The 18,508-nt window shown below is 35.8% G+C and overlaps 1 protein-coding gene and 1 non-coding gene across 4 annotated transcripts in view; both read left to right on the top strand.

The window, feature by feature from the left end:
• Nupl1 (nucleoporin like 1) overlaps positions 1-18,508 on the top strand; it is a 46,196-nt gene that overhangs the window by 10,279 nt on the left and 17,409 nt on the right. For all 3 annotated transcript variants that reach the window (NM_001362440.1, NM_170591.2, NM_001362439.1), the window contains exons 6-13: positions 403-427; positions 1,655-1,720; positions 2,575-2,749; positions 6,892-6,971; positions 8,536-8,654; positions 9,045-9,127; positions 12,291-12,492; positions 17,786-17,884. In NM_001362440.1, coding sequence (NP_001349369.1) covers positions 403-427; positions 1,655-1,720; positions 2,575-2,749; positions 6,892-6,971; positions 8,536-8,654; positions 9,045-9,127; positions 12,291-12,492; positions 17,786-17,884 — 849 coding nt within the window. The remainder of the gene's footprint in view (positions 1-402; positions 428-1,654; positions 1,721-2,574; positions 2,750-6,891; positions 6,972-8,535; positions 8,655-9,044; positions 9,128-12,290; positions 12,493-17,785; positions 17,885-18,508) is intronic.
• Mir719 (microRNA 719) lies at positions 12,286-12,395 on the top strand. Its single transcript, NR_030458.1, has one exon. It is a non-coding gene; the product is annotated as a microRNA 719 (primary transcript).

Here is an 18,508-nt window from a genome sequence, read left to right as displayed (position 1 = left end):
CATTGTTGAGGGTGTGCTGGAGTCCGTGCCTGTGGCAGATGGAAGAGTCATGGAAACAGTTGTCTGACAGGCCTGAGAATGCTATATGAATAGGTTGGAGAAGTTGGGACATTGATAGTGGTGGTGGTATTTAAGTTTCTGGAGTTCAGCTGGTAGACAGGGACATAAACGATCTATACAAGAAAACTTTTGAAAAAGTTGTTTGATCTTGAGGCAGTCCATGTAGCAGAGCTCTGTAATGTGTCTGCCTGATGTCAGATCTCCATCATGATGTTGTGTTTCTTCCTCAGTACAGGAAATCACATACTTGTGTTTGTATTAAGTTTTTGTTCATTTAGAACTTGGAATGTGTTAATATTGTTAAATGACCCATTTTTACATGAAGATTCTTGAATTTTTTAGGTGATAAAACGGGAACAAGGCCAGAGTAAGTTTATAATTTAACTTTAAAAAGTTTTAATTATATTTTAAATTGTTGGCAGACTGTATAGATGCAAGTAGATTATAACCAGGTATACATTTAGAAGGCAAAAAATTTGTGTTTGCCAAAAATGATAAATTATTCTGGAAACCGTCTGAAATGTCAAATCTTTGATTACTTGTTGAAAACATTGAGAAAATGGAAAGACATTTCTAGGAAAAAGTGGTTGACATTTCCCAGTAATACAGATGCTTTAGTTGTAACCTTGTCAGTGTGGAGTATTGACCAGGGCCTTGTGCCTGCTAAGTGTGTGCTTTACTACCGACTTATTCCTGCAGTCCTTACAGTGTCAGTTTTACTACACAAATTACTACTCCAGTAGTATGGGTTACTTCCTCCAGTCTTCTGCCAAGGTCATACCTTTCATATGTATCAAATGCATGCTTGGAATATGGCCATTTTTTTTACTTTCCAGTTACCTGCTTAGTTTATGAATCATTTGTTAAATGAGTCATTTGTAAAGATATAGTCAGATTCACTCCTCACAAACATGTATTGCTTTAATCTATTAAGGTTGAATATCTATAAGATTGAGGTATTTCAGATTTTGGATGTTTATATAGATAGATTAACAGCTGAACATATATAACCCCAAACTGAAAGCTTTAAAAGTTTTAAATAAAGGGTCTGAGAAATTGGGGGTTCTAGGCAGCACTGTAAATTGAGTCTATTACAGCAAGCCAAATTTTAATTATTGTCTGTGTTATTTGTAATTATATCAGTAGGCTGTATTTTCCCATTTGAGTGAAGATGAAATACTATGAATATTATGAAATATTCATATGAATAATATGAAATATTATGAAATACTAAGTTGTTCTGAAAAAATATAATATGAAAAAAGCTATAGGTTTTCCTTAATAACTTAATTTTTTAAATTGAATGTCAGTCATTGAATCTTTGAATCAGAAGAAACTTAGTTCAGCGTCTCATTCAGTCTAGTATTTTCTGACTTTTTCAGACATTTAAATACTTCTTTGGTAAGAAATATTGGTGTCAAATAAATTGTTAAAGTTATTTTCAAGTCAAGAAAATTACTTTCTTTGTAAAGACTGGAATAAAAACATAAGTAGAGAGCATAGCTATATTCTCATTTCTTAACAGGAAAATAAAACTCACTTGTCAGTTCTTAAGCTCCGGATGGTATTAATGCAGGTGTGGCTTCTTTCTTAGGGACAGTAAAGCACTGAAAGATGAAAACCTGCCTCCTGTCATCTGTCAGGATGTTGAAAACCTCCAGTAAGTACCAAGTACAATTAGATGAATAAAACTTGAAAAATTCTTTGGTACATTTTAGGGGAAACATCTTTTTGCTAAACATTTTATGGGCTGGGCCTTCCCACATCAATCATTAATCAAGAAAATGCCCAACCAACTTGTCCACAGGCCAGTCTGATGGAGGAAATGCCATAATTAAGATTGTCTTTCCAAGTGTCCCTAGTTTGTGTCAAGTTGACAAAAAATAACATGCACACACAAATAATGTTGAAAAAATTTAATCAGGAAAGAATTAAAATTCTGTAAGTACCACTATATTAAAAAGGCTGTCTGGTGGTGGTGTCTCATGTCTTTAATCCCAGCACTTGGGAGGCAGACAGAGGCTTACTAATCTCTCTCTGTGAGTTCAAGGCCAGCCTGGTGTACAAATAGAGTTCTAGGACAGCTAGGACTGTTACACAGAGAAATTCTGTCTGGAAAAAGGAAAAAAAAAGTGTAAATTAAAGTTTTCAAATTTTACACCATGACCAGCTTAATTTTTCTCTAGGAAAAAACGTTTTAAATCCTGGTCTCTTTGTTTATCTTTTTACTTAATTTTTTTCTGAAGAGTTACTTTATGTGTATGATGTTTGCCTGACTGTACGTCTGTGTGTTGTGTCTGGTGCCTGTGCAGGGCAGAAGAGGGCCTTGGACTGGGGTTAGGCCATTGTGAGGGATTGTGAGCAGGTGTGTGGGTGCTGGGTGCTGATCCTTGGCTTCTGCTAGAGTGGTTTATTGTTCTTATCTGTTGGGCCCTCTCTCTAGCTCATCTACATAGACATCATTTCCACCCCTCCCCACCCCTTCCTATCACTTGTATTCTTTTGTTATTTTAGGAAATTTGTCAAGGAACAGAAACAAGTCCAAGAAGAAATTAGCCGAATGTCTTCCAAAGCAATGCTTAAAGTCCAGGAAGACATCAAGGCCCTGAAGCAGCTTCTGTCATTGGCTGCCAGTGGGTTGCAGAGGAATACACTCAATATTGACAAACTGAAGTTAGAAACTGCTCAGGTATGCCGGTCAACAGCCATATTTCTCTCTCCCTCCTCACTCCCTGTGTGTGTGTGTGTGTGTGTGTGTGTGTGTGTGTGTGTGTGTGTGTGTGTGTGTTGGGGTGGGGGGTGGGGGAGCTCCTGAAGTAGGAATTTACTTAATTATAAAGTTTGGTATTTACATGCTATTAAGAGCATTCCTAAAACTTTAAATTGCTATGTTAGTATTTTTATTTCATGTTAAATATGAACTCTTTATGTACATATAGCAGTATCCTGTGTAGCTTATAGTTTATACATTTTAGCCTAAATTAGTTTTCATGACAGCCATTTGGAATAGGTACTGTTGTCCTTCTGTAATTAGATCTGTAGAGAACTTTGTTAAGAGGCTGAAGAACAGTCCTTGCTAGTTTCAGCCTTAACCATGAGCTCTCATGAGAGTGCTTCTGGCTTAGCTTACCTTATAAAGGAAGAAAATACCTAGACAAGAAAATGTTTTCTAACTTGGGTGTTATTAGATTAAAAACTATGACATGCCTTGTTAGTATTAAGTTTAACTGGTTATTTGCTAGTCTTGGTTAACCTACATAGTAATAACAAGACTATCATCTGTTACTTGTGACTACTGAATTTTTTTCCATCTGTGGCATCATACACATAATACAGATGAGTGGCTCTTATCTGCCTCATAGAAGGAGTGATGACATATGAGTTACTTGTGTTGTAATTAGAAAGGCATCCTTTTCTATCACCTTGACTGAGCCATTGGTAAGTTTTATGGGATGCCTTTTTACTCTCAGCTTATCAATTGCTCGTCAAAGTGAAGTCATAGAATTTTCAGTAGAACATTCAAAGGTAGCTTTGTGATATGTCTTTTAAGTCATTTATTCAAGAATACTTTGTAATCTTTTAAAAATACTATTAAATAGCCGGGCAGTGGTGGCACATGCCTTTAATCCCAGCACTTGGGAGTCATAGGCAGGCGGATTTCTGAGTTCCAGGCCAGCCTGGTCTACAGAGTGAGTTCCAGGACAGCCAGGGCTACACAGAGAAACCCTGTCTCGTAAAACAAAACAAACAAACAAACAAAGAATACTATTAAATAACTATTTTAAACTATGATGTTTAAAATGAATCAGAAGATTTTATTTTCTGTTCTCAAGGTCCTTCTGCCTGATCTTTTTATTTAATATGAACACAGTATTCATCTGTGTTTTTCTTGGTCACTTTTTGGTCATTTTCTTGGTCATTTTATCACTAGGTACTTTCTAGAAAAAACCAAAATGTTAATTATGCTTTAGATAAGTGACTATTTATGCTTTGATTAAACATGGAATCATATGAAACTGAATTGTGTTATGTGAAATACATGAGTTTGTACATTCATATAAAGTTACCAGTAGCCAGTAATGGAGGTGGCAAACTACGAGAATCTGTTAGACAAGTTCTCTAGGGGACCAGAACTTACAGAATGAAGAAGGGGGATTTATTGGAATGGCTTACAGGCTATTGTCTAGCTTGTCAAACAATGGCTGCCTACCAAGCAGTTTCTTCAGTCCACGAGCCTGGGTGTCTCAGCTGGTCTTCATTAAATGCTGGATTCCCAAAGAAATAGACTGTAATGCCCATGAAGAAATGTACTTTTCAGTAAGAGTAAGAGCAAGCAGGCCAAGAGAACAAGCTTCCTTCTTCCATGTCCTTTAGGTAGGGTGCCACCAGGTATGGCCTGGATTAAAGGTGGCTCTTTCCACCTCAAAAATCTGGGTTACAAGTGGGTCTTCCAATTTCAAATGATTTCATTGAAAAAAAATGCTTCACAGATGTAAGGGTTTTAGTTAATTCCTATGTGTAATCAAGTTGACAACTAAGACTAGCCGAGCTCAAACCCACACTATTCATGGATGGACTGTTACTCTAAAACTGGATGATTCTACCTGTAAGTGTGTGGTGCTTGTGTAGCAGGATTGAAATAGGAAAAGCTTAAGTAGGTAGAGCCTGGGTAGTAAAGCACAGATGCGGATCTTTAAGGAAAGGTCGTCTGACGTTTCTTCACAAAGCCTTGCAGTCTATGTCAAGAACTAATTCTCACCCAAAGTTTGAACTGTCAGTTTAAGTAGTACACTTTGTGACATTATCACCGATCTTTACTCCAAAGATTTTCTTTGAAGAAAGCCTTCCTAGGAAATAAACAGAACCTTTGAAGATTGACTGACTAATAGATACAAAGCCTCATAAACTTTTATCTGTTTGTCTATCAATCTATCATGTTTTTGGCAAAGTAACTCAAATAAGTACTATGTAAATTAATAAGTAAGTTATATTGAAAGAAAGATGAAATTTCAAGACCTGTAAGTCATATAAAGTACTCAGAAATTGCTGGTTGTTTGTGAGCCTAGAGGCTGCCTGGGGCTGAGAGAAAAGAAAAACAAACCTGGGTATGCCCTGTAGTTAAAACATTCCTGGGAACATCTTGACCATAAAGATAAGAGGAATGTGAAGACATAACAGGGCTATCTGAACTGAGTCAACAACTCACAGAACTCTGACACCCTGCACGTACATGTAATTTTTCTGATGATGTTTGAATAAGCCAATAGTGTGTCGCTATGCTGAATTCCACACCCCTAAGCCCCATACCCCATAAAAACCCCTAGTTTTGGAGCCTCGTGGCCGACATCCTTTATCTCCTATGTGGGATGCACGTTGGTCTGGAGCTCTGTCATTAAACTGCCTCATGTGATTACAGCAAGATGGATTCTCATGTTTCTTTGGGTGCTCTCTCACTCCCGAGACTAGAGTGGGGGTCCCCGAAAGGGGGTTTACAATATAAGTTAGCTGTGTTCTTTTGTGTTTGTTAGATTGGAGTGGATGCCAGATGGTTTATTGATGCTATGTTCTTGGATTTAGCCATCAGAGCATTCATTGAACTTTTTTTAAAAAAATCTGTATTTTTCAAGGACTTTGGGCTTTAGGCACCAAAAACTAATTCTGCTAAAAACAAACAAAAAACTTAAATCAGTGAGATATAATGTGTCCAGGCACAAAGGACTGAAATTGACAGTTTCACCATGAGTCTAATGTATGATAATGTTTATGTTGAGTCTAGAAAGGTTTTTAAGTATTACAAAGGTTTGTGTTCAGGAAAGAGAAGAGGCCGAGGCCAGAAGTATGACCCAGGCATATATGAAGATCTGCCAGCAGCTTGTTACTGCAGAAAGTCTGTGATCACATAAGTAGGTAGAGAGAGATGCTGGGGTGGTAGAAACCCATGGGTAAAACAGCCATGCATGCCTGGTTTAGTATTACAGGAGAGGTAGTTAGGACACTGAGGCACCAGATGAGGATTGTGAGTTGAGGCTGGTCTGGATTACATAATAGGGCATTTTCTCAAAAACAAAAAGTAAAATGGTTCAAAGAAACATTTTGACTTTAACACTTTGGTAGTTTAATAGGAGAAAAAGTTATTACTATTGGGAACATAAGTTTATGTTACTCCTATTTAAAAAGCAAGTTAAAAAATAGAGTTGAAAACAACAGTGGAATGTCAGGAATATGGAGTATATGGTGTTAAAAAAAGAGAGTATTAGTTCGGAAGACTCATTGGATAAAAGGTTAGCACTGAGCAAGAGTAGAAGACTTGTAAGCTTCCTTTTAGACAAGTCGAGTCTGTGACCCACTTCCTCAGCTGTAAGAAGAAAGCAGCTGTGTTACAGGCTTATTCGTGGCTGAGCAGACAGCATGAGTAAAGCCTTCGGCCATGTCAGTGTATGTATCTGCTCTCCAGGTGCTAATCCTTGCTGACACCAGCCTCTGCTTGGTTCTGCTCGCCTTTTCTTAAAAATAGTATTTGCTACATTTCTATAGTGAAGGTTTTAAAGCAGTACCATAATCCTTTCATTGTGGTTTAGTTCATTTTATAAAACTGCGGAATTTTATACATAGTTCCTCCAAAAAGATCAGTATAATTTTTATCATGAAATGTATTGAAAGTAAGTCTTTTTTTGAAAGAGGTTTCAGCAGCAGGTAAAGCAGCTTGTCCTGTTGGTTTTTTAAGCATGTCCATTCAGTTTGACATTTCAGTTAATAAATAGTTTGTAGACTAGCCTCTGACTTGATATTTTGTTTGTTTCCTGTGTGTATTTTTAAAATGTGATGTATTAGGAGTTAAAGAATGCCGAAATAGCTTTAAGAACCCAGAAAACACCACCTGGACTCCAACATGAAAACACAGCTCCTGCTGAGTGAGTAACTAACATTTATTGATTATATACACAATGTTCTGCCCTCATATGTCTGCCTGCATGCTAGAAGAGGGAGCCAAATCTCATAGATGGTTATGAGCTGCTACGTGGTTGCTGGGATTTGAACTCAGGACCTCTGGAAGAGCAGTCGGTGCTCTCAATCTCTGAGCCAGCTCTCCAGCCCTAGTTTGTTTGTTTTTTTTAAACAGAAGTTTTTAATTTACGACTGTAGAACAGTAATCATACACATAATTTTTTGTTTGCTACATGGTGGGAAGGCTTAACTTGGAGCTTTATAATGATTTCTCCTAATTATCCTAAGAGAGTGGTTTATTCTTGTCTCACTAAAAGGCTAAGATCTGAATTATCAACTCCCTTTGATAAAATAGCAGCATGACAGAGTCCAAGTGCTCTCTGACTACAGCCAGTGTGCTCCACTCTGGCCCTGGGCTACTTCAGGCCATCACTTCTAGGCTTAGTGACCTTGGAGGTGAGGGTTGTGCGGGTATGCAGGATTCTTGCGCCTATACTTTCCTCTTTTTCCTTTTCCTTAAGGAAGTTATTTTAGAATTGCAGAAAATTTCAACAACAGAAATTTTTTATGTACTATTTATCCAAATCCCCTACTTATTAAATTATCATGTGTATTTTGTTTTCGCATTCTTTATGCCTCTTTACATCCCTCCCCTAACACCTTGTATTGTTTGCAAACATAATGGCTTCTTAAGGATAATTGCTTACATAACACTACAGTTAACCAAGTTCAGGAAATAACTGATACTCAGACTAGCATGACATGCTTCCATACTGATTTCACCTTGCCTTTGTCATACTAACAGCATAGTTCATGTTGCCAAAAGGTTTTGCACCTACTCATCTCCTCCCCATCTTGTTTTCCTACCTCTTTCCTTGGCTTGTGTCTTAACCACTATATTGCCCTCCCAGCTATCGATTACACATTTCTTACAGAAAAACACAAATTTCTTTTATTATTCTAAAAATTGTTAAATACTTGATTGTAAAATTTATTGATAGCTGTACTTTGATTTAACTTTTTAAACTTTAGACTTCTAGAGAACATGAAAAATAGTAGCATAAAGAATTTGCATAAATCCTTTACTTCACTATCCCTAATGGTAACATACTGTAGAACTAGAATGTAATTATCAACAGTAGGAAACTAACATTGATAAAACATTTTTAACTAAAACAAGGTAGAATTTTACTGATTTCCCTCCTAATGCACGTTTCCCCTCCTAGGATCCTGTTGTGGGGTTATATTGCATTTATTTGTAATTTTCCTTAGTCTCTACCTGTCTGTAATAGGTGAGTCCTAACATGTTAGATGACCTTGTTACTTCTAAAGACTATAAAGTCACTTGGTAATGTGCCCTCCATGATTGGAATAGCGATACATCAGTAATATTCAATGCTTGGGAGCTTGCTTCAGTTATCCTCATCCTAAAAATGACAGCCCCACTTAGAAGAGGACATTTACTTATTTATTTGTGTTTTTAAGTATAAAGGAAATAACGTTTCAAATATTTGGTGTAACTCTTTATAGCTACTTCAGAATATTGGTTCAGCAGTTTGAGGTACAGCTTCAGCAGTACAGGCAGCAGATTGAAGAACTAGAAAACCATCTTGCCACTCAAGCCAGTAATTCACATATAACTCCTCAAGGTAACATCCCTACTATGGTAATTCTGTGATAGCACCACTATGTTACTTATTAATGGGTGGTTAAATTTATATAGTAGCTGTGTGCAAACAACTATTAGTGCTTGTCTTAAGTTGTTCTAAGAAAATTTCCTAAAAACTCTTTGGTAAACCTTAGTTAGTTCCCTGGAAATGCTTTATTGTAAATAATTACTTTGGTGACAAGAGGAGACAGTCTAGGACTTCCTCTTCCTTCCTAGGTTACTAATGGAAATGTTCTCTCAGTCTTCTTAGCCTGCTGTCTTCTGTATTTGATAGTCTTTCCCTTCTACATATTAACTACCAAAACTAAGTCAGAGTAGTAGAAAAATAAAATTAATTGTTACATATTAGTTTCATAATTTTCTCTTACAGATTTATCAATGGCTATGCAGAAAATTTATCAAACATTTGTAGCTTTAGCCGCACAACTTCAATCTATTCATGAAAATGTCAAGGTAAGCATTCATTGCCAGTTCACCTAGCTGCATATAGGACCTTGGGAATAACTGGTGTTAGCACCCATTTTCCCTCATCATTATTGTTAGTAATTATACAGAGTAGATGTGTGTGTGTGTGATGCTTGTATAACCTACATTCAGATTGTTTCCAGCTCTTTTCCAGTATAAATTGCACTATAGAAAACAAACATCTCTACCGACAAATCCTTCTTCGTATTGACTCAGCGTAGTGTGTGTTTTATCAATATTTATTGATCATAAAGCTAAAGAAAACCTGTTTACAATTCCTCTTAAGTATAGGAAACTTTTTTTTTTACCAAATAGTATAATTTTTATTTGGATAGTGTAAGTGAAATAATTTATTACTGAATATTTTGATCTTTATGTAGTTATGTTAGCTTTAAATTTTTATATATGTGCAAGCTAGACAAATGGCTTTTTTTAAAAATTTAAGTGAAATGTAAAAGTATACTCTTTTTTTGCAGCTAATTAAATATAAGTTCGTAGTTATCTTTACTCCAAAAAATGCTTAAATTCAAAGCTGCTAAACTTGATCATGAATAAATTATGGAGACAGTTCATTTAATACGTTCATATCTGTGAGATTCATGGTAATAGAATTTTTAAAAGGTTTAAGTTTTAAACTGGGTCATTTAAAAGTTGTTATTATACACCAAAAGATTTGAAACTTTAAAGCATTTTAAAGAAAATTTCTGAAGGAAGACTATCAGATTTTCTTGAGAATCTTATTAATCTATGATAAATGATGTTGTAAGATCTTAAACTGGTCAAGATTATTCTTTGTTGAGGTATGTCTTGTGCTATTTTTAAATTTAGTTTATTATGAATGTTTCCAAGCAGACACAATAGTGGAGCATGAGTGCCCAGGCTCCTCTGTCTCACCTCAGCTCCTGCTTGTTTGATCATTTTGCCACTCTCAGAGCTTTTGATTTTTTTATTATTTTAAAGTTCCTTTAGAAGGTATGTGTATAAGTGTCTTTTTGCCTGTATATTTGGGTATCCTGTCTGTGCTTGGTGCCCATGGAGGCTAGAAGAGGGCATCAATTCCCCTAGATCTGGAGTTAACAGGTGTGAGCTAATAACAGCGTAAGCAGCCTTGAGTTCCCCTACATCTCAGGCAAGCCTCAGTGTTACTCTGCCTCATCTGCTGGAGTATCTGGGATTTTAGACCTGTAACACCAGGCCTGGTTAAAGTTGTCAACTTTTTCCAGAATGGTTTGAAAAACTGCCTTTTTATTAATGAGGACAGAAAACAGGCTGAGATTGCCGTAAATAGATAATTTCAGTTGTTTCTTGTCTCTCATTTGTTTTCTATTTGAGACAGGCTCTTGCTGTATAGCGTGAACTGGCCTGAAGCTCCTCCCTCAGCTCCCCTAGTTATTTCTTGTTCTATTTAAATATATTTCCAAGAACCAAAGACATGACTTTGATCAGATTTGTTATGTGTCTTAGTTAGGATTTCTATTGCTGTGACAAAATACTGTAACCAAAAATGCCTGGGGGAGGCAACGGTTTAACTTCTCTTATAAATCTAGGGTCACTCTGTGTTAATGAGGAAAGTCAGGGCAGGAATTTGAACAGGAACTAAAGGAGCAATGTTTGTTTCTTGTGCCTTGCTCTGCCATCTTTGTCATACAAATCAAGACCACCTGCCCAGGGTTGGCACTACTCACAATGACCTGGGACCTTTCACATCAATAATTAGTGAATAAAATCCTTGACAGACTTGTCAGTAGGCCACAGAGGCATGTTCTCAGTGGAGAGTCTGTCTTGCCAAATAACTAACTTATGTCAAGTTAACAACTAGCCAGGAAATTATTTTACCATCTATTTTCATATTAAGTTCTAAGCAAGCTAAACATATAAGCTCTAGATTTTGCTTATCTTTGTGAATCTCACAAGAAATTATCTTGGTTCCATTCCCATGGGCACTTACCAGTTGAGGGAGACTTTAATTACCTTACCTAGCACACCTCAGTGATATTATCAAAGTGGGAAGTTTTAAAATACATCATATATTCAAGGCCAGCCTGGTCTATAGAGCAAGTTTCAGGACAGCCAGGGCTACACAGAGAAACCCTGTCTAGATAAATAGGATTTTTCAAGGAAAAAAAAAATTATAAATCACGGTTGGTGTTAGGTGTGTGTGGTCCCCTTTCCCCTTTAAAAAATGTTTTTGTGAAATCTTGGGCTATGACTTCCTATTATTGTGATATTCTTATTATTATTCCTATTATTCCCATACTGTGTGGGGATGTACATAGAACACAGGGAAAGAAGAATGGACTTGAGAACAGTAATGAGCTTTCTTTTCTTCACCTTGCCGCTAATGCCACATTTCTTAGTATTCAGTTCTTAGCAGGTCCACTTTGGTCCTTTATAACAGTAGTGAAGCTTGGAACTGGAATATTAAAAATGGACAGCCATGTAAAAGGATAACAATAGCTCTAAGTAGTATACTAGTAAGACTTGTAAATGTATGCTTGGCAGTGACAAAGAGCCTAATAATTAAGAAAGGTAAAAAATATGAAAACTACCTCTCTTCAAAAACTGGAATAAAATCTATATAATTAGGTTAGATCCATAATAAAAATGTTTTATACTTAATACAAAATAGGATTGATGGCCTTAATGGGGCTATATATTGAATTAGGTAATTTGGTAATTTTATTTGATAAAGTTGAAGCCCTGCTTATTCCCTCAGCCTTTTTGTGCTTAAAAGTGTGAAATCTTATTTTATCATATGGTACCCAGTCATTTAAAAATTTATTTAACTGGTATATATTCAATAATTCCAGTCTGAAGGTTAAAAGAAAGTTGGATGCTTAAGGGAAAAGTTTGTGATAAACTGTAGTACCTATTTAAATTTTACTCTGCTTGGCTTTAATCTTAGCTTATGAAACCAGAGTATTTTAGGTGGAGTATTGTAAAGATTTGTGACAAACAGTATTTACAAGAATGATAGGGTTTCAGGCCTTGTCATGTCAGTGTCAGTTACTAGCCGTCTCATTTGTAGTTTACTTGAAATGTATAAAGTGGCCAGTTTGTTGATCTTTCTAACTCATTTAATAGAATTACATGTTCCCAACATGGAACTTAGTTTCTTTCTCCCCTTCCTTCCTCCCTTCCATCTTTTTAGGTGCTTAAAGAACAGTATCTCGGCTACAGAAAAATGTTTTTGGGTGATGCTGTGGATGTGTTTGAAGCCAGGAGAACAGAAGCCAAGAAGTGGCAGAATGCACCCAGAGTTACTACTGGACCCACTCCTTTCAGCACCATGCCAAACGCAGCAGCCGTTGCCATGGCTGCAACACTTACACAGCAGCAACAGCCTGCTACAGGTCTGAATGCATTCAAGTTATAGCTTCTTACTGTTCAAATGCAGAAAACATGTGCATTTTTATAAGTCTTCCTTTTGTGTGAGCACTGACAAAATTTCTATGAATAGCTGTTCCAATCTAAAAAATGTGATAGACACAATTATAAACATACCTGAAACAAAAGGCAGGGTAGTTTAGCAATAACTATACATCCGATGTTGAATATTGTGAATTTACTTACTGTTATTTGCTGTATTGCTATAGATGCCCTTTAGAATATAGTGTTTCACTACTGAATTACACTTAAGAAAAAACATTAGATTCCAAGTTGTGATCGTGCCCTTTATTGTTTTAAAGTCAGAGGTAATCCACCTGTACCATATGTTGCATTTTTTAGATAGGATAATAATTGATGGTGCATCCTCAGTCTCGTACACAATGATTTCAGAGTACTTGTGATCTGGATGCAGTTATATTTCTATTGAAGATGTGTGTTGAAGGTTAATAGGTTCATCTGGATGTACTTTGACTGGAAACAAAATAACAGTTCCTGTAAGAGTCAAGTTTGAAGAAGATGCATGCTGGGGGTTTTAACTCCATAGTGGCCTGAGTACTAGTCAGCTCAGGAAGGTTTGAGATCGGATTGTACACTCTGTAGGACCTTAGTCCCCGGTTGGATACCGCTTGCAGTGTTGTTGTGATGTGGTTCTTCAGTGATTCGTTTGGAATTTTGGAAGTTGATTAGTTGTCTTATTCCTGGTAGTTTTTATCGGGTTTGAAGTTTGACATAGAAAAATGCAGTTTTAATAGTTTGCCTTTTCGAAAACCCTTGATGATTTATACATTTGTGAGTGAGCCTTATTCTGTAGTGTATGTCTTTTTCACAGTTTCATATAATCCAGTAGTAAACTGCAATATTAAAACGTGAAAACCAAACAAAATAGATGTTTGGGTTGCATTCAGGCCACCTGTACTATGGAGCATGCTCTAGTCACTCTTCACATTTGAATGACAGCATTGATCTGCCATCAAGTAAAAAGTTGTTGATGGAATTAGGCCAAATCCTCTACATTCCATGGCTGGATCTGTGTGAATGGTGGTTCCCATAAGCTCTGTCTAGTAGCTCTCTAGCTGGCTAGAGTGTAGACTTCTGTAGACATACTATGATTTGGAATAATGGGATATCAATCCCAGCAGTATCATTTTCAGTTCTCAATATTTAGTAGCTAATCAGTCACTGTTCATCATCCCTAAGGTAAGATGGAGAAATGTGGTTGGATACGTGTCAATAAAGTAAACTTTATTTTCAAGAGAATAAGTAAAGCTTGAGAAAAGAGAGTTGTCCAAACTCTTGGGCTCTAAATTAATCTCTTCTGTAGTAACTAACTAACTATGAAGCAAAATGACCTGTCAAAGGGCTGTTTTTCCTCCTTTTTTTTTGAATAGAATTTCTCTGTGTGTCCCTGGCCTGGAACTCACAGATCTGTTTGCCTCTGCCTATCGAGTGCTGAGATTTAAAGGCATGAGCCACCACACCCAGCTTTTTTTTTACCTTTTTAACATGTAGACTATAGGCACAGACATGAAGACAAGTGCTTAGTCTAGAAATATGGTGTCTTTTGTGAACTAGGTTGGTCAAATACAAAAGTAGGTAATTCAGGGAAGGCCTTTTCTCTGTCTTATATTTGCTAACCTTGCAGGAATTGTTGGGAGCTTTGGCTTGTGGGCTTTAATTTCACCTGTTACTTTGACTTGGCTTCCCCACACACATACCAGGAGCAATTCCTGCTTATAGTATGTTGTTGTAGTTTTAGGGTATATATAAAACTTTTTAATTAGGTGGCAGGAATTGGAGTTTATTAACCTTGCAAATCTTACAGTATTTGTACTTTAGTTGAATCGGGTTAACTATTGATAAATAACAATGGTAACAATTTTGCATTTTGTTTCCTTAAAAGCTTCTTTCTGGCTCTGTAGGCACTTTATACCCTCACATTACAAATGCTAGCTTAGTCCTTAGTTAGGACTCTGTATGGTGAGGCTTTAGGAGTTCTGTTAGATACTGGGTAATGGTGTTATGAATTGCATCCCATTTAGTTAAGCCCTGTTACAAATTGTTTTGTATCCAGGGAGATACTCCTGTGCAGTACTTTTCGTGAAATCCCTTTAAGTCTCAATTAGAAACCCTCTAGAGAAACTGGACAAAGCTTGTATGTTTTTATACACAGCTGTTGCTGTATAGATGTGCATTATTAAAGTGTTTTATTTGCATATAGACTTTTTAATTTAATTGATATAAACAGGGATAAAGAAGGACAATAGCTTTTCTTAGATTGTTGCTTTTTTTTTTTCACAGTAGCTTTTCTTTTTTCTGTTGTCTTTCTAGGAGGTGAAAGGATGTACTTAATTTTAAAGGACTTGCTGTTTGTTTGGTTTGGTTTGGTTTTGGTGGTGGTGGTAGTGGGATTGAATCCAGGACCTTGTATGTGCTAACAAGTCAAGACTCTACTACTGAACTGCCTCCCCAACCCACTATTCCTTATTTTTAATGAAAACAAATACACAGTTCAGCTTGGGCATATTTAATTTGTGGCTCTTTGTTATGAAGACTGAGTTCATGAAAACCCAGATTATTCATACATAAAGTAAACAATATCAGTGTGTGGATAAGTTCATGTACACTTGTCCACAAATGTTCCTCAGATCTCCTCAAAACCTTAGTAGATTTATATTAGGCTTACGATCTTGATTTAGAATGGATGTGTTTTTTTTCAATCAGTGTACTAAGGTTAAATTTTGTTGTGTTTCACACTTAAAAGTTGTTGATGTTTACATAAGATTTTTCTCATGTGACTTTAGCTTCCATTTTATTTTTAAGGAGAGCTGAAGCATTTGTGAGGAATACCTGCTTTCTAGCTTTAGGTGAAGGTTTGGACGTTTAAGGTGTAGTGTTAAATCAGAAATGTTAAATATTTCATTTTAGTTTCTTGTGGTTTCATGATAGTGTTGTTTTAATAACCAAAGGAACATTCCCCATTAAAAGTAGCAAGAAGAAGTTTTTCTTATCAGGGGAAGGCATTTTTGTTTTTTTTTAAAAGGTGACTTACAAGCAACAATGATAATTACATTAGACATTTTTGGTGACTATGGAAAATTATAAGAAATTGAAATTTAGCACTTTAGTCTTTTTCCTATAAATACAGTTTTCCATTAAATAAGGTAATATTTATTCTAGAAAATATGAATTACAGTGCTAAACCTGATTTTGTTGTATGTGAATTTATTATGGAAACTTTTGTAAAATGTTTCTTTACATGGAAATTTCTCTGTAGGCAATTATTGGTCTATATTGATTTGATTTTACCTGTAGAACTAAGAGCCCCTCGTTGAGTGACTATTCAGATTTCAAAGTGACTTGAATTGTTTACATAGCTTCTACCTGAAGGATTTAGAATCTGTTTTCTGATAGCAAAACTAATATATATGGTGGCCAGAGTATAATTATGTTAATACTTTGGCCTGGGAGATAATTTATCATGAGCTTTTACTATTTGAAATGTTATACATTTGCCTACTATTTTATAAATGATGTTGCCTTCAGAATTTGTGTGAAGGTAGAAAATTCAAAATATCTCGCATCTTTTGCCAATGTGAAGTCTTGTCATTGTCAGATGCGTTTTGATGTCCTAAATATGATTGCAGAAATTGTTCTGTTGCTCTTAAAAAAATGAATCTACACATGACAAAATCCATGCTATCTGGGTAATTCTCCCAACTTGTAAGGCTGAGGACTGTGGTGTGCATTGTTCTTTAGCGCCTTCCACCAGCAGTGCCTCCAGTTAAAATGTGACCGTCTCCCAATGTTAAAGAAACTGGACATATGCTTTCTCTGTTATTTTTGTTAGACATAAGAAAGTAATATGTTTCTTTTCCTGTTGTAACATTTTACAAAAGAGCTGCTAGTCAGGTCTTCTAAAATTAATCTCAAACTGGATGTAAGAATTTAAAAATATTTTTTAATTTATTTTTTTAATAGTAGTATAAGAACTCTGGCTGCTATTTAGTTGTTATTCTGTTTTCTGGATAGAAGCTATTTTAAAAAGTCCAGTTTCTGTCCCAGGGTAGCAAAATGTACTTCCTCATTTTGTTGTTTTGTGCTTTATAAATTTACACTACCTTTTGAATATACAAACCTCATTCTTCATTAGACAACGTGAAGGCTTTGGGTTTTTTGAAGTTAAATTTGAAGGTGCAGTTTGCTTTGGCATTCCCTCAGCTCCAGATGTATTAACTACTGTGCTTGCAGAGGCCAGGACTAAGATTGTACTATGAAACTTACTGAGTAGTTTTCATAAATTATTATCAAATGAGAGATTTTTAGATTTTTGTATTCTGCTTAGTTTAAAAAAACAAAACAACAAAGAGTAGTTACCATGAGGGGCTGGTACGTTGATGCTGTTGTTGCCAAACAAACTTAGGCGAATCCCTAACATAGCAGGTGTGGAGAGGATGACGCGTGGCTTTGATGAATGTTGGAAAGGAGCTTCTGCAGCCTTGACTGTACTGGGTCTGTGAAGGCGCACACGTGCCTTTGTAAATGTTCATTCTCGGCCTCATGAACCAGGTGATGAGTGCTAAAATGGAGCCGAGCTGAAGAATAGAACTCAATATCACTTCTGTGAACAAGTTGCAATTGTCATGTTACTGTGTAATTGGTTTGCTTTTAAGATGAACAATAAATTAAATAAAATAAAACATTGTCTTGTTTTTTATCTATTTATTATATATACCATTTCAGTACTATAAGAAGTCATACCTAATTTTTTGGGTACTTTATGAAGTAACATGATAGTTTTGCTATGTTAGTGTCAGTCTCTTGGACATTGGAGCTTGACTCTAATACTGGGAGCTTGTTTTTTTTTTTTAAAGAAAAGCAAAACCTTATTTATTACACCAAATAGTTGTGTCAGAAAATAAGTAGAACTAAAACGATTCTAGAAATATAAAAACTATAACTTGTGAGGCATTAAATATTTCAAATTATCAGTACATTAAACTTTTGAACATTTTTCATTGTGATAAACCTCTTTTAACTGTTTAGTTATAAGCAGGTTAATTAAAAAATTTTTTTTCAGATAAAACATTTGGGATAGATAAGCTAGGTGAGAAAGACATCTTGAAATCCAAGTTATAACAAGTGGAGTTTGTTAAAAAATAATCAATGTTCAGCTTTAAAATAATCTCATAAAGGAACTTTAATCTTGAAAGAGTAAGGCAAATTTGTTTTTCCCCCCCGTTTTTTTTTTCATACCAGGGCCACAGCCGTCTCTGGGAGTTAGTTTTGGAACGCCATTCGGCTCAGGTATTGGCACTGGCTTGCAATCAAGTGGCTTAGGTTCTTCAAACCTTGGAGGTACACTTTACATTTTCTCCTATTTCATTTGGACTGGATGGTAGCCTGTAACACATTTCTAAGAGGATCTGCTGCTATTTGGGAAGTTAAGGTTCCATCTGGCAAAAAAGGATTCTCCAAACATGATCATTGTTTTCTAGCATTCGCTTCAGCTTAAAAAAGTCATGCTGTCCTCTGTGGGAAGTAGATAGAAGGAAGCAGGACAACTAAGTGGCAGCGAGTTCTGTGTGTTGTGGTCAACGTGCTGAAATGTAAACTGGAGAATTACTTAGATTAAATCAAATTAGTCTTAATTGAACTTTTAAAGATTAGTTCTAATATAACTTTGGAATCCAATCTACTACATCATATAGATATTTCTGAAGGTAACTTTTTTTTTTTAATCTGAGAGGGACCACTTTAAGCAGGATTTTATCGTAAATTAAACAGCTTGACGTTTGTCATTTTGATGCACTCTTGGCGTGTTTGACTGTATCTATACATAAGCAATTCAGATTATTCTAATTGTTTCATAAACTAGTAAAGTAAGTCTATAAAGACATTAATTATAAATGTTTTCATTCACAATTCTTTTTGAATAATTGAGAGTTTATTTTATTTTGACAAAAGTATTAGAGGGTAATG

Source organism: Mus musculus, chromosome 14 (assembly GCF_000001635.26).
Source record: "Mus musculus strain C57BL/6J chromosome 14, GRCm38.p6 C57BL/6J".
Classification (NCBI taxonomy): Eukaryota; Metazoa; Chordata; class Mammalia; order Rodentia; family Muridae; genus Mus; species Mus musculus.
Note: the sequence above shows the minus strand (reverse complement) of the source record. Positions and strands in the feature narration are given on the sequence as shown.